Source organism: Polyodon spathula, chromosome 5 (assembly GCF_017654505.1).
Source record: "Polyodon spathula isolate WHYD16114869_AA chromosome 5, ASM1765450v1, whole genome shotgun sequence".
NCBI lineage: Eukaryota > Metazoa > Chordata > Actinopteri > Acipenseriformes > Polyodontidae > Polyodon > Polyodon spathula.
The window spans coordinates 51,266,702-51,283,851 of NC_054538.1; the positions used below are offsets into that span (position 1 = coordinate 51,266,702).

The following is a 17,150-nucleotide window of genomic DNA, read 5'->3' on the forward strand; positions in this document are numbered from 1 at the left end:
TCGTCAGACCAGCTTAGATCTGGGAGATGCTGGTCAGACAAGTTAGGAGCTGGGAGACGCTGGTCAGACCAGCTTAGAGCTGGGAGACGCTGGTCTGACCAGCTTAGAACTGGAAGACGCTGGTTAGACCAGCTAGGATCTGGGAGACACTGGTCAGACCAGCTAGGAGCTGGAAGACACTGGTCAGACCAACTTAGAGCTGGGAGACGCTGGTCAGACTAGCTTAGAGTTGGGAGATGCTGGTCAAATCAGCAGGAGCACATTAGCTTGTGACCGACCAGCTAGACCAGCTTGAGCTGGTCATTGCTGGAATTTCCAGCAGGGGAAAAAAAAAAAAAACACCAGTATATCATGTAATAATAATAATAATAATAACAATAATAATAATAATAATAATAATAATAATAATAATAATAATAATGAAAAACAAAACAAATGTAATCTGATACAATGTTTCTAATTTTTAATTTATGGCAACACTTTCTTAGTTAGGAAACAACCCTCCATACATGTATATTTCAGCGCATTTTGTTTTGAATTTTTGGATAACACATAACACGTGGGTGTATTGCTCATACGCCAAAGGTGAAAGGTGAATCTCTTATTAAGTAATATATCAAATCATGGCTTATTTAAGGTTTTTGTTTTAAAATATCACATGAATTCTGTATTTTTGTATTATTTAACAAACATTATTTGTTGTGTAACTAAAACGGCAAGATGCAACTGCTCCGGAAGTAAACATGATGGTTGCACTTTTGCGCTCAGGTTGCCGGGTAAATCAGCCGCTGCAGAAGTGAATGGTGAGAGAAGGAAGCTTAAGCGCTGTGGAAAAAGGCAAATATTAGTGAAGGTGAATTTTGTGTGGGGATTCTAATTGTATTCTGGAGACGGTAAGAATTACTATATATATATGTATATATATAGAGCTAAGGTATTGTTAGATAGGCGGGTGCATGTAACAGAGAAATGTGTGCAAATCAGAATTTAAAAAAAGAGTGAGCGGGATTTTTTCATAGCATTGTTTTGTGTTTATGTTGGTGGAAATAAAATTATGTAGTCTGTGTTTGTTTGTCTTTCGTAATTTGTTTTACCGCCCTCCAATTGCACCTGGTCAAGCGTAAGTACACTTTTGCCGTCATACACCAACATTCCATTAATTCTATAAATGACGTTGCAGAAAACTAAAATATTTGAACTTATTGGTGGTGCTTCATCGGTTCCTAATGCACAATTTTATAAATAACCTAATGTTCTTACAGCATGTGCTGTCATGTTACATATTCTGTACTGCATCGCATTTTTAAAATGGTGTTTAGTTGTTAGTGAAGCTGAAACGTGGAACAAAATAACTGATTGTGCAAATATTTATGCTTCATGCTTTTGGATTTCGCAACAGTAAAATAATGTTATTTCCTTGTCCTCTTAAAAACAAATTGTAATGTTTGTATGATGTCATACATTATTTCTAAGGACAGGAATACATTACTGTTTGGTTTAGCCTGATTGAAGCATTTTGTAGTTAATATATCCCTGCACTGTTTATTGCAGTTGCTTTCCATGATTCTTATGCTATAGAATTTGTAATTTATTTAGTGGTTAAAAGACTAGCTTCCAACTTTCATATATAACTAACCAAAACAGATTCACAACACCGTGCTCAATTTATGCAAAATCAGTTTTGCCGTAATTTATTTTATTTTAGGATCTGAATTCCAGTTGTTAATCTCATCTTGTGTAACTAATACCTCATGCAGGACTGGGATAAAGTGTGGTGAGACTGATTTGAAGTTTTCCAGGATTCACTAGAACACAAGCACTTCTGTGGACGACTGGTATTAGAAAACGGAATGGAGCAGAATAATAGTTTGCCGCCATATGCCCAAGGGTTATCTTCTCCTCAGGTAAGTTGAAAAATACCAATTTCAGTACAAACGTTACCCACACCCCTTCTGGACCATTAATGGTCGATTGCAGCATATCAGTGATTTAGACCGCATCACGTGGACTAAAATGCGGTCTAGCAAATCCTGCAGCTCTGTACTGTTAGTCCTGATTTTAGCGGATCAAACAGCTAATCCTGAAAATTGGTTTAGCAGACCTGAAGAAGTTAGACCGATAATGAGGATCCATTACAAATGCGGATGGAAATTCACAATTTGAAGTGTAAAGACAGACACGGATATTAGGAGTACATTAATTACGAGTATTTGATAAATAAAAAAAATAAAAATAAATAATACATTGAAGATATTGAACCGGCAAAAAGTCAGAAATATGAAAATATTTTACAAGCAAATATATTAATTGTAAAAGGAGTTTATATTACATTAGGCGTGATTCGGGTAAACACTTAAGTAAAAGCATACCTATAGTCATAATGTAATTGTAGCCTATTGCATGTTTTTATGCACGTTCTGCACAGGATCATACTTGCGTTTTAACTTGCCAGTAGCCTGTTGCTGCTTGACACTGAACGTTACGTTCTAAATGTGTTTATATTTAATACACATTACACTGCCATTTCAGGTTAAATTGAATACATCAAACGTGAATGCATTTTATTAATTAAATACACAGTATCTTATACTGTGAATATACTAACCAGTAGCTTTCCAGCTGTCACCCCCTCGTCGTCATGATCGGCCTAATGAAAATGAGTGATTTAAAACAGTAAATATTGCTGAAATGAAGTTGCCTTAAAGATAATGGAAACAAACAGAGATACAGTAAAGAAAACAAGAACACTTTAAAGGATTAAGAGAGACCCGAAGTGTCTCCATCTGAATTCAATGAATACATGTATACATATAAGCAGGGTTGGGCAAAATACTCGGGAAACAATGTATCAAAATACAAATTAGTTTGGAATCACTACTTTCAATACAAAATTCAATCTGAGATTTATATTTTTTTTTAATAAAATATATAGCCCCCCCCCCCCCCCCCCCCCCCCAAAAGGTAATTCCGGACTCCATTAATTTGGAACCTAAACTTTTTGGATGTTAATTTATAATGTGGAACCCTTCAAGTTGGTTCTTAGGAAGTATTTGGGGGTTTAGCATTTTGATAAAGACTCTTGAGACAATTACAAGGTTCCAAGAAATAGAAAAACGACAGTTCAAGATGCAGTTTTAATAAATTATTTTCAATTAAAAGTTGTAAACTTTCAACAAAATTTTTCTGGGTGGGTGGGTGGGGGGTGGGGGGGGGGTAAGTAATAGAAGCAAAAACCTCTGAATATTCAAAAGTCTTTACTGTCTAACATTAGTGTAGTTTTCGGTACACATTGTACTAGACGATGTGTGGCACTGTATAGTTCTCGATCAGTTCTCCTCCAGCAAAACAAGTTTCTGGAAGAGGTCATCTGACAGCAGATTTCTTTGGGGGCTGAAAATCAAGCCAGCAAAAGAGAACAGACACTCAACAGGAGCAGAGGAAGGAAGAATGGTATTAAAGCATGTAAACAGCTTCTTTATGAAAGGGTATTGATCTAAAGGTGCCACATCTTTCCTTGGGTCTTCAAGAAAATGAAGGATCTCCAGCTCAGCTTTGTTGCTTGTTGTTGAGAGTACTTATCTGGGAAACATCTTTGCTATCTGAAAACAAAGTAGTCATCATCCTTTTCAAGGGGTCTCCCATTAGAAGATTCTGATATAAGACCCAGCTTCAGCAGCCTAAAGAATTAGTTGATGGAATCTTCTGGTGTCTCTAGAAAGACGTTGTGGTAGCCAGCACATCATCGTTGATTTAAAGTTACACCCAAGACACACTGGTGTGTGTGTATGCACTTTTTTTTTTAAATCAAATACGCAATCACTAGAATTTATGCTGGACGCTGATGCTTTGACACAACGCGCTCTGTGAAAAGACCTTTATTGTGTACATCGCAAGCAACTTCAATTTACGTGTAAATAAACAATGTATATTTTTAATTGTATTTAAATTATAAAAAACTTGATTACTGTTCTATATAACATATTTTAAAGCATGTGTTTTATTCCATTTATGTAGATTACCTGTAAAATAGGATTTTCAGTCAAATATAAACAAGTAGCTATGGTGATGTTACCAGTAAATTTTGCGGTAATGTGTTCTGAACCCTCAAAGGTCAAAATGTACCCTTCGTTGCAGCCCTAAATATATATGAATAAAAACAGTAGCAGCATTCGGGGTCACAAACTCCCTAGTACTGCACCCAGTCCTAGGCCAGAACTATTCTGTAGACATTTTATTAAACATGACAGCTGCCAGTAATGTGAGCAATTGGGGCTCTAGATAAATCTGACCTGACTTGATCACACTTTGAGACTGTGGATTTACTGTTTGGTGTTGAATATCCAGTTAAAGAGAGGAACAGCTTATTTAAGAGGTCCTGATTGCTCAAACTCCTAGCCTTGTCATTTCAGTAATATAATACAAACTAGGGGAGTTCTGTAGAACTAGTTTTGCAGGAGTAGTGCAAGTAGTAATATATTTCATTGTCATACGTTCCATTAAAGCTGATTGTTACAGGTTGTTGTTGCTTTTGCAAAATCTACCAATTAAACCTAGCCAATTTATTAAATAGCAATATGAAGGATTGTAATCTTATGTCAGTGAGCTAGTTAGTTGGTAGATTGAATAATCACTTGTTTTGTGGGAAGGGTAGATTTTTTTTTTCTTGGAATATATTGCCTTTGTGTAGAGTGGATAATTCAGCAGCAACACAGGTGTCAATCTTTTTTTTATGTAGTTGGAACTGTAGCTTGGAACATATTGCTTTCAGTTTAACAGGGTTGTTGTGAAGCGTGGGTAAAGGTGTGTAAATATTCAATTTGTAAATGGTTATATTTTTTCCTTTAGGGTGCGATGACGCCTGGCATCCCTATTTTCAGCCCTATGATGCCTTACGGCACAGGGCTTACTCCACAGCCGGTTCAGAGCACAAACAGCCTCTCCCTGTTAGAAGAGCAGCAGCGGCAGCAGCAGCAGCAGCAGCAGCAGTCCACATCCCAGCCAGGAGTTGTCCAGGTGTCATCTGGCCAGACCCCACAGCTCTTCCACTCCCAGACTGTTACCACGACTGCTCTGCCAGGCACAACACCCCTCTACCCTTCAACCCCCATGACTCCCATCACCCCTGCGACTCCGGCCTCCGAGAGCTCGGGCATTGTTCCACAATTACAGCAAGTAGCTTTTCTAATTTATTGTAGGGAATGGAGGTCAACATGTTCACGTATACAAACCCTTAAAATTAGTTATTTCTTGCAGTTTCATTGCAATGTTTCTGCTGTAAAGAATTGATCTCCTGTGTATTGTTGTGATTTACAATGACAAAGACCTTGCAATTAAGGTTGTTTGTTTGTCCAAGCGAAATACTTTTTTTCTTGTGTCCACCTCATAGTTTTAGAATTGTATTAAGGAAACCCATAATGATTCTGTTCAGTTTTTATAAAGAACTGTTAACTATACATATGTCTCCCCCTGTTGTAGCTGATTAATTGTGCTGCTATTTACAATGGAAACTTTTTTGTTTTTATTCAGGAATATTGTCTCCACTGTAAACTTAGGCTGTAAATTGGACCTGAAAACAATAGCACTTCGTGCCCGAAACGCTGAATACAACCCAAAGGTAAGAGTTGAATATATTCTACACAATTGTCAGAATTTGCGTATCGCTGCAAGAGCCGGCTCCACGGGGAGCGATGCAAGCGCAAAGGTGCAATGTTGTCCTGTCACTTAGATGTAGTGGCAGATGTCATTATTTTCATTGTAGGGGTGGACCGATACCACCATGTAACAAATTTTTTTTTTTTTTTTTTTTTGTTCCTGGGTAGTAAATGTTATTTCCTAATTGCTTATGCCTCAAAAGTATAGAAAATGGCTATTATTCCCCACAAACTTTGCTTTTGTGACCAGGACAGTGATATTTCAAAATATCACTATTTCCAGTGGGAAAACGGGCAAATGTGTGTGTTTTTGTTCACAAAGTCAGAAAAAAACATATGAATCCAAACTAACATGTATTTATACTAAAGTAATACAAAAATGACTACAAAAGTAATACGACTAATCTACTTTGTGAACAAAAACACACACATTTGCCCGTTTTCCCATTGGAAATAGTGATATTTTGAAATATCACTGTCCTGGTCACAAAAGCAAAGTTTGTGGGGAATAGCCATTTTCTATACTTTTGAGGCATAAGCAATTAGGAAATAACATTTACTACCCAGGAACAAAAATTGTGTTACATAGTGTATTCAGACTTCCACACCCATTGCAATGTGGCAGCAATTAGAATATCATAAAACTCTCACTGCCTTCTGAAAAAAAGCATTCAGTTTGGAACAGTGTAATCTATTTTGTAGAGGTGCAATTTTATGGGATGTATTGCTATGTAAGTATGTATTTTAGTCCCTGTGGTTTGCATAAATGCAGAACTTGACCATTGATCAGAGCAGACAAGACAATTGATAAAGAATGTGGTATGAATGCTGGATTGAAGTGAGATTTGGAAAGGCATTTTTAGTTTATTCCATTCATTCTGTGATTGAATGTTATGTACAGAAATTGTGAATTTGTATTTCTATTAAATTGAAATGGATTTGTTTGTAAAACAATAGTGCTAATATGTTTTAGCGTTTTGCTGCTGTCATTATGAGAATCCGAGAACCAAGAACAACAGCACTTATCTTCAGCTCAGGGAAAATGGTGTGTACCGGAGCCAAGAGGTATGTGTGTTCTTTTTTTTTTTTTCTATTGAATGCATTCCACCTCATTGACATCAAACATCCCCGGGTTTTAAAATTTCACAACAAACCCAACTATGATGCAAAAATCAAGGAGGCTAGAATAATAGGTGGATACATTTTTTGCAACTTTCAGATTTATCTTCTATCAATGCCACTGAAATATTTAAGACAAATTAGTCTTTTGGGTTATTTGTTAGTTTTGTTTCTCCATCCAGTCTGCCTGCAGAAGCTCATTTCGCTCGCTCGCTCACTCCCTCTCTCTAGCTCTCTTTACTGTTACCCTGGTTCTGCATTGTACTGATGTATTTCCCTGTTTTTGAGTGCACTCTACTTATCCTTATTTATGCTGTGATGGTCAAATAAAGATAAGTACAAATGTTAACATTCGTCCTTTGATTCTTGCAGCGAGGAACAATCCCGTTTGGCAGCTAGAAAATATGCCAGAGTTGTTCAGAAATTAGGTTTCCCAGCAAAGTTCCTGGACTTCAAGATTCAGAACATGGTTGGAAGCTGTGATGTGAAGTTCCCAATCCGACTAGAAGGGTTGGTACTCACACATCAGCAGTTTAGCAGGTATAAACATTATTTTATTTTTTTGGAGCTAACATCAAGAGAAAATGATTGGAAAATAAGTTTTACTGCTTTTTTAGGCATCAACTGTGTAGATCTTATGGAAACACTAGTGAAACCCTTCAATTCTACCTGGTCTCCAGAGACCTTCCACCTACAGACACTGATTCTTGAGATTACGGAGAAAGAGTAGGATTTTAATTTTAGTGCGATTTGAAGTATATTGCACTATAACGAGATCTTAATTTCGAAATACTGAAATAAAATTCAGTGATACATTTTGACGAGTCTGAGGATCTTCAAGTTTTGAAGCCCTTGAGAGACTGCTATTTAAAATAGCTGTGGAACATCATTTTTGTGAATTCACCCATCATAATTGGTATTTGTAAAGTGAGAACCAGTTCAACAATTAACTTTTTGAAAATGATCATGTCAGAGTTAACATTTATTTGTGTTGACTATTTTGAATTCAAATTTAGCATTTTTAAAGTTATATGTTTTTAAAGGAGTGAAATAATTGCCTTCTGTTCTACATAACATAGTAAATAAGACTAAAACCAAGAAGGTGTATGCATTTCCAGTATGTGCCAACTTAATATTAATCTAAACAATTCTCATTTGAACTTTGATTACTTACTTGACCCTTTGATACTATTTAATCATTTGTGTGGGCAGAATTGATAAACTCGAATTAAAAGTTTGAAGTTATCAAATTTAGTGGTACTAATATTCATTTCTTCTTTTTTTTTTTTTTAGTTATGAGCCAGAGTTGTTCCCAGGTTTAATCTACAGAATGATCAAACCCAGAATTGTTCTGTTAATATTTGTGTCTGGAAAGGTTGTACTTACAGGTAAGATTTGACTTGACTTTATCTCCCCACAAATGGCATAAGACATTTAAGGAATCTGTTTAGGTTAATAAGCATTTTTAGTTAAATTAGGTTAACCCAAACTTATAAAAATACATTAAATTTTACTGTAACATCGCCACGTTGGCGACCTAAGCATTTACTTGTGCATACAACATAACTTCTGCTCTAATAAAAGGCTTTCTATTTCAAAACTGGCAGAATCTGCTCTTCCCTTTTTGATCTTGCAGAGCCAATCCTTGTGAACTGCACCAACCCCTTTTTATTGTCAAGTTAGGGTAGAACATTAGAAATTATTGTACCAAATTATGCTTTGCGTGCAGTTCAGAAAAGACTGCTTTTGCCAACTGTAATTCCAGAATATTCGGATAGTAGGTTGACAACACAGGACGAAGGGAGTGTTGAGGTGTATGTACAGCCCTACGGCCCAGACGGGTATTCAAAATAACGGGACGACTTTTAAAGTTTTTTTTTCGTGCTGCCGGAGAACCGCACCACTACAGGCCCTTTAAGGCTGTGTTTCTTTCGCAGCTTTCACTATTTCCGTAAAATTCAGTGCCGTGTAATATGACGTTCTCCATTAAATTCCTGATCCTGAAAGAATAGTGTAAATATACATTTTGTGTTGCTTACCTGCCATTTTTTTGGAGTTAAAGCAAATATGACAGTAACTGAAATAAATTGTTCATTTCGCTGGAATTTTTATATATTTATCTTCCTTGGGATTTAAATAACATAATTCTGGCATTTTATATATATAGCTGTGGTCAAAAGTTTACATACCCCAATGGAAATGTATAATTTCTGGAAATTTCTCGAACAAATAATTATAGGAAAAATCTTCTGTAGCAAAAGTTTTGCTTTTGTGGATGAAGAAAAAAATTACAAGAAATGTACAATTATTGTCTACAATTTATTTATTTCAGCAATTGTTTTACAAAACTCAAAATGCTAATTCCAAAGTATTCATACCTTGACAAGGAAAATTTAATATCTAGTTGAGGCACCTTTTAGCAATAGTAACCTCTTAATGATTAATGGTCAATGAGCTTTTGGTGTGATTCTTTAGCAAATTATTAGCAAATTATTTTTTTTAAACCTTTTATTCAATGCAGAATTGTTGCAGCTCATTCGAATTCTGAGGACTTCTCTTGTGCACAGCTTTCAACTCATACTAAAGGTTCTCAATCGGATTTAGATCAGGACTTTGATTAGGCCAATCCAGACCCTTGATTTTATTCTTCTTTAACCATTCTGAAGTAGATTTTGATGTGTGCTTTAGCTCGTTGTGTTGGAACGTCCAGTTGCTCTTTATACCAAAATGCTAAAAATCTTATAGTGGAGGGTTTCAGATGACTGGCCAATATCTTTTAGTATGTTATGGAATCCATTTTTACCATGTATTGGAACTAAATTAACTATGCCAAAAAAAAAAAAAAAAAAAAAAAAAAAAAAAAAAAAAACAGCCCCATAGAAGGATATTACCACCTCTGTGTTTGACAGTAGGTGTGTTGTTGTTTTTTTTCTTTGTACTCCTCACCAGACTTTCTCCAAATGTAATGACTTTCAGCTTGACCAAATGACTTTGTAGACAATACTATCATAACATCAAAGGATATGAATACTTTTGAATTGGCATTTTTGTAGTTTTGCAAAAAAAAAAAAAAAATTGCTGGAATAATTAATTTTAGCTCTATTGTACCTTTTTTTTTTCCCTCATCCACAAAAGCAAAACTTTCCTAAAAATTGTTTGTTTTGAGAAACTTCTAGTAATTTCCATTGGGTATGTAAACTTTTGACTACAATTGTATATCTTCACTCACTGGCATTTCATGCAGACCGTATACAGTTCCTGGCACATTGATAGTATATAGTACCCCTCTCTTCTCCTCCAGGTCAACGGTACTTAAGCGTGGATTGTGAATTTTGTCTTTGCCTCCTTCATATCTTTTTTCATTATAAACTATAAAGACTAGTATGAGACTTCATTCCTTTTGAATTACAGTAAATGGAAACGTTGAAATCCAATGTTTAGGGGCTTCCGAGTGGCACATCCAGCAAAGGCACTCTGCATGGAGTGCAGGATGCGTGCTATAGCCATACAGGCTACGTCACTGCCGACTGACCGGGGGTTCCTAGGGAGCAGCGCACAATTGGCCATAATGCAGTATTTTCTGACAATCGCAAACGTTTAAAAATAATAATTATTGCACCTTTGCGTGTTTGACTGCATATTCCACATTGGTGTCCACAGTAGTTTTGTTATGCTGGGTCCACAAAATAGTTGGAGAAATTAGTATTTTAAAAGTCATAGTATTTTAAAAGTCTATGTTCATTAAATTCACAAATTGTTGTAATTATGGATTTTGATTTATTACGAAAGACGAGATGAATTTGACACCAATCTGTACTGGAGTCATCTGTGAGGGCAGGGTTCTCAATTTTCATTTGATGCAAATCAAACATTTGCATTATTAAACTACAATTTTTCTTTTTTACTTTTTTTTACTGTTAACAGTACAGTATAGGTTTATTTTGTTTAGAAGAAACTTTAGCTGGCCCTCTTCAGGTGGTCTGTGGAAAGGTTACATGATGACAGAAAGGAAGCGGCAGCATAGTTTATAGATCCCAAGTCTAAGGTATTTTTAGGGAGTTTTTGTGTGTTGATCCCATGTGTACTCACATAACAGCTTGTAAAATAAGGGATAACACATGACTGGGTGTGCGTTATGTTGCGTTAACATACGACTGTAGTTGGGTTGTTCAACATGCAACACAATGCACGAGCCCTGGAGTGTTACCCCAATTATAAAACCGATACAATAATAAAGTTGCAAATACCATTTGTCTTGTATTTCAGGGTCCGTGATGATCCTAAAGTCAATTTTTCCCTTGTTGATCTTGCCTTGCTGTGAGCAGTGCTGAAATAAAGCTCTTTCGTTACTTCTCTCTCTCCACAATCAAGAATGAACCAATTAACCTATCAACAATTAAGAAATGTACTTAAATACAAAAAAAAAAGTTTACTCTGTTAAAACAGCAAATGAAATATGACATTAAAAATCGCCATGGGGCATACATTTTGTAAAACTGCTTAATCTTGGAAGATGCATTAATTTAGTTGAAGCCTCAGATTTCAATAAACAAGACAGGAGGTCTTACCAAGGGGGTCCAGCTCAAAGCAGGGTTTACATAAAATTGTGTAAGTCTGTGTATAGTATAACTTGTCAGTTGAGGTTGTAATGTCAAACTTAAGTTGTTTTAGATGTTGGATCCTGCCCAGCTACCTGGGTACCTCGAAGAAATAACCTGTAAAAATGTTTCCTAACATGTTTTCGTAATTGTCTTTCACTTTAAGGTGCAAAGGTCCGAGCAGAAATTTATGAAGCATTTGAAAACATCTATCCAATTTTAAAAGGTTTCAGGAAGACCACGTAACCACTTGGATAAAGAAAAGAGGACCTTTTTTCAAATTATAAAAATGACTGTCCAGTAATATTCATACACCAATGCCAGGGAAGAGACAGGCTTGTATTATGGTACTGAAGCTGGAATCTGGAGTTTCTCCAGTTAGTGCCTGTGGTGTGGAATTCCCTATCCTTGTTTAGCAACTATGTCTGCTTTTAATTTAGATTTGTCTTGAGTACTTCAGGAAACAAGGGGGTCATTTTTGGTGTTTTACTTATTTTAGCTTTTTAAGATTTATTATTTTTTGTATTGCATTTTAAATGTTTAACCCTTTTATACCCTACTGTTCAAATGTAGACATACCGATATTTTTCCAACATTCCTTTTATTTGCAAAGTATGAGTTAAGATCTATCGGACAAACTATTATTTTTATTAAATATAGTTTGTTTTTTTGTAAATTTAAATCCATGTCATTGGTTGAACCTGGGAATTTAGAAATCTCTGCCTATACAGGGGACAATGTCTCTTATATTGTATGTTTAAAAGGGCCAGAAAATATAACAACAATGATTTCTTTTAATTACTTTATGTTCATTCCAGTGGTGTTTGGTTCTGGAAACTAAAGCCTATTTTTTTTCAAGCTGCAAATTTTTCCTGTATGTCCAGAAGCTGAAGACTGCCCAAGCCTTGCCTTGTCCCTACAAGTTTCCCACAGTCAGATCTGTGAATTGTGATGTATGTTGGGGAGTTAACTGACTTGTCATACCAGAGACTCAAAAAAACAGTTTGCATATTTAGTGCTATGTTCTTGGATAACTGAATGAACCAGAGACATGTGTCAATTTGGATTAAATAAATTCCATGTTGTGTATTTTAAACTATCAAATTAATCTGTTATTGGTTTTAAGTTTCTCGCAGCTCAGTTGAATCCTTATGTCTCAAACTTCGGATCATGTTGAGCTTCTCAAAGACAGTGTACATGCTTTCAATGTACATCTGAAATGGTGTGTTATTACATTTTTTGTATATGTTTCTACCACTGCCATTATCCAATCTTTCCTTACTAGTTCTGTGGTGCTTCATGCAGTAACAGGACCTGGGGGAGGGGCTGAACCACGCTGCTCTGAAATCTGTAGTTTTGTAATGCACCATAGTTAGAGGGCTATTAGAGTATATATGTACTTATGGCTACCGAATGTGCTGTGTATCCACTTACAAGCCACTGGCAGTTGATCCATAGTTTATATGCATTTGCATTAAGTATCCCTTGTATGCAATTGAGAATAATCAAAATAATGACACTCTGAGCAACTAAGTATGTTGGTATGACTATAAGACATTGTCAGAAAATGTTGAGGCACATGGCCTCTTCAATAAGAGCTCTAATTGCTATTCTGTATTTGTCAAGTTTGAAAAAGCTGTTCTGTACAAATTAATTTGTTGCTGATAAATTAATGACTTATGGACAATGGTTATGTGCATCAGTATTTGTAGTTCAGAAATGTTTTTGATTTTATATTTGGCAATAATGTTTCACATTGTTTGGAAATAGGTAATCTGCTTCAGTTCCAGTATGTAATTTGTTTGGGGAAATGTATAGTTACTAACCTGAACTTAGCAAAACAATTATTTGTATTAAAGGTGCAGTGTTACAAAACAAATGCTTTGGGCCCTTTTACTTCTGCTGCAAGCATGAAGATGTATATTTACGTTAAATAGGGCCAAGCAGGTTATTATAATATATATTTTTTAACACTCAAGCTGAACTGCCAGGTCTGCCTTTTTGTACACAATGGGAAACAACACATTACTCAATATAAAATATTCAACTGTACTTATTAGCTTAAATTATTTTAGTTGAATGAAAAGTATAAAACTTGTTCTGAACATAACTTTTGCCATAAAGTACTCACCACATAGAGGACCAGTTGCATATATTTTGTAACTGAATTGAGCACTAAACAGATGCCTTTTCGGACTCCTTTAAGGCCAGTGAAGTGAACATTAAGGATTAAGTAAACGCATGAAATGCGTTCTATGTGGTATTTCTTACATTCATTGAGAGTAGATGCAGGGGCAGTTAAGCTGTGCTCTGTTAGGGCCACAGGGGTAGCTATAACATTCTGAAAGGCTTCAGCTGAGAATTAAACAAAAGATGATCAACAAATTAAATCTAAATTCTTTTTTTGGCACTTTCACACGAGGCATGTTTTTCCTGAAATTTCTTACTCTAGTACAGGCTTTGTGTGCAAGTTTTTGGGTACTGTTAAAAGTACCTTGCTGAGACTATCTGAGGGTAGTGATCGTACTAAACTAAAGGGTACCAAACCAGGTTATACTATAATTTCCAAAACTATAGTATTACTTCCCCGACATGCACTTCAACACTAATCGGGATACTGATATAATCGGGTTGCCGCTTAAATTAAGCAGTTTTTCAAAGGGTAAACTGACAGTCTCTGAACAACAATGCTGAAGAAAATCTTACCTTCCATGTTTAACAGGGAAACTGGGGCAAAACTGACTTTCTTTGGGTATAAAGACCCCACCTGTTTGGCACCATGCTCTTGGTACAACCTGTTTTTCCCATGCTACTTTTATCAATTTCCACAGGATTCGTAGCACGCCAGGGGCACTCTTGAACACTGTACGAAACTCTGTTAGGCCCAGGAGATGATGATGCCATTGTACAGCTTTCACAGTTTGCCCTACTTCTTGCCACTTAGGTGCGCAGTCCTCTATTTGGCATTCTGTTGGATTGATAGGTGGGATGTCTGAAGATTTTTTTTAATCTGTGTGTGTTTCCTTGATCTCTCCAGCTCAGTCTTAGTTGCTTTTAGTGTGCTGTTTTTCTCCCTGGTGAATAACTTCTTTGCAAATTTGAACGGGTCTTTTTAAAAGTTAGTTCGTGCATGCTCCATTTTGTAGCGTTTCTGTAGGCGCTCAGCTCTGTGCAATGTTGCAAGCTTATTTTTTATGACCCTTTAATAAATTAGTCCTTCTTTCTGACTTTGTTCTGCTCTCCTCCATTGCTTCCTCAGCTGCCTCCTTTCTTTAAGTGCTCAAGCTACTGCTGTCTAGACTTTACAGGAATAATTTTTACTTTCTACTTTCTTTTTTCAACTCCAAACCTCTCTCTTTCATATGCATAGATGGTATCCCCAAATTTATCCAGCTTCTTTTCGACTGTTCCACTTAACCTTTCCAATGCAAAACAGAGATCCGTGTTTATTGTGTCCCATGCTGTTTTCTCAAGCTCTTGGCCATTTAACTCTAGGCTTGGAAAAATATATTATTACATATATCTATATTTTGCATTTTCCTTGCGACAATTTGCAAAGTATCATTTTTGTCGTATGTACTGAAATAAAATATTTTAATAAAGAGCTGCAATATACTCATTTAAATATTTGTTGCGTCATTTTACCGGGATTGTTAGGCAGTTTAATCCCTTCAGATTCTATAGTGGAGTCCTGTGGCAAAGTGGGCTGTAGTGCTTAGTAACAACAGTCCAACAACAGTTCAATGCTGAAACAAAGCTTTATTAATTGCTTAAATAATAATACTGGCTATACACAGCAATGTGCAAGGCCAGTCAAATTCATGGAGTACAGTTCCGAAATAATAATAACAAACACACACTTTAAAACACCTACGCGATCAGCAGTCCAACAGTGAGTGCTCCGGGTGCAAGTGGTGTTGTGAATACACGAAACAGTGATAACAGCAGTGCAGAGCAGTCCGGGTTTGATGCTGGTTTAACAGCGACAGCTCCCAGACACTTCAATGACAAATAACAATGGTTAAATAGCAGACAAGACAACACTGAACACCCACAGTTTCTTTTTATTCCTCCCAGTTATTTAGTACACGGTTTTATTGCCGTTTGCAGTCGAAAGGAAGAAAATAGCAATTGGTAACTTGAATACTTGTTTGTTGAGGTAACTAGATCAGCTGGTTGAAGTAATTTAATTTTCTAAAGTGTTCAGAGCTGTGGTAGATTGAAGTGAATTTTGATAGCATGTAAACTGGACTAGCATTTGTCCAAGGGCAGTCTGAGCTGTGGCAGGTGGAGCGAGGACCTTTTCCAAACCCCTTCCAATGGTACCAGAGGTCTCATTCCTATTTTCACACCTAACATCTGGATCCCCTGGACAAAGCTGGCTCACTCTTTCTCCACTCCCAGAATGAACACTGGCAAGTACCTGGTGGACATTCCGTTACTGTTTCTCCCCTTACGTTGCCTGCTACAAACTTGTAAGTCTCCTTTTTCAATTGTCATTCTCTAACTAGCAAATCTCTGCTTTTCAGCAAAATTATAACTGATACCAATCTTGATCTTTTCTGTCTAGCTGAAACCTGGCACTCTGTAAATGACATGCACTCGCTGCATTTAGCCAACCCAAAGGGCTATTCCCTCTTTGGCCTCGACTCACTAGCTGAGGCGGGGGCACTGCTGTTATTGCTAATTCTGTGCTTGGTTCCTCTGTTCTTTCTTTGTCTGCCTTTACTTCATTTGAGCATCTCACCATCAAGCTCGTCTCTCCCATGTCCCTCACCCTTGCTGTTACCTCCTGTCCACCTAAAAACAACTCTTTTATTGCCAAGTTTTCAGAATTCCTCTCCCTCATCTGCACTTCTACTGACAAAATCCTACTCCTAGGTGACTTCAACATTCATGTTGACTTGCCGCCTTACCCCCTAGTGACCGACTTCAATAAGCTTTGGGACTGTCTTGGGCTCCCTCATCTGTCAACGTCCCCACTCCCTGGATCTGCTCATGACTAAGGGTCTTGACCCCTCAAATCTCTCCGTCTCAGGTATCTCTCTCTCTCTGACCATTTCTTAATCACTACTAACATTAATCTCCCTGCTCCTTCCTCCACTACTGATACTGTTATCTCCTTCCATCCCAAGAATCTGCTGTATCCTCTGAAACTCTCAGAATGTATCTCTTTATCTCCTCTACTGGTACTCTTCCGTCCTCAGTTGACGATAAGGTGACACTCTACAACACCACCCTTACTCATTGACACTACTCCCCAGCTTACAGCCAGAAAACCTGAAAAGGTCACCGTCAGGAGCCAGCTTTCACAAAATACTTCTGTGCCAAACATCAACTCCATATTTTGTTGTGTTGTAAAACTCCATGGTCGTTGGTATTTATTTTCACTAGTCCCGATGCTAATTGGCTGACCATAACAGCACAGCTGGCAAGCAGGCACCAGCCTTTGAAAAGGCTGATTGAAAAATAGTAGACTGTCAGTCATTCACTCAGGTAGAGAGCAGAGACTAATTTAATTACAGCTAAGCACATTGCAGACTAGTAAATAAAAATAATAAAGTAGATGTGACAGAGAGCGAATGAATCCGAATCAACAATCTCCCTCTCGACTTGTGAGAACCCTGTACAACAGGAACTGCGTGCCTTGTACTGAATGCTTGGGCAGTTCCTTCTGGGGGCAGTCGGAAGCCAGCCATTCAGGAAGGGGGTGGTGTCACGGTACCAGGAGTCACTAGTTCCTTTGTTTGTTGCCAGACTGTTAAACATGGATCTGGGAGCT

General features: G+C 37.0%; 1 protein-coding gene across 2 annotated transcripts; it reads left to right on the forward strand.

Annotated features, from left to right (window-relative positions):
* The first annotated feature begins 774 nt into the window (after positions 1 to 774).
* On the forward strand, positions 775 to 14,737 carry LOC121316035 (TATA box binding protein). Of its 2 annotated transcripts, none has more exons than XM_041250733.1 (8): positions 775 to 893; positions 1,758 to 1,904; positions 4,846 to 5,168; positions 5,527 to 5,614; positions 6,625 to 6,716; positions 7,143 to 7,310; positions 8,064 to 8,158; positions 11,535 to 14,737. In XM_041250733.1, the coding sequence occupies exons 2-8, from the start codon at positions 1,851 to 1,853 to the stop codon at positions 11,612 to 11,614; spliced, it is 900 nt and encodes a 299-aa protein (XP_041106667.1). In that variant the 5' UTR covers positions 775 to 893; positions 1,758 to 1,850; the 3' UTR covers positions 11,615 to 14,737. The 2 variants fall into 2 exon arrangements, with proteins under 2 accessions (XP_041106667.1, XP_041106668.1); XM_041250734.1 differs by having other exon boundaries at positions 776 to 853.
* Positions 14,738 to 17,150: the final 2,413 nt, after the last annotated feature.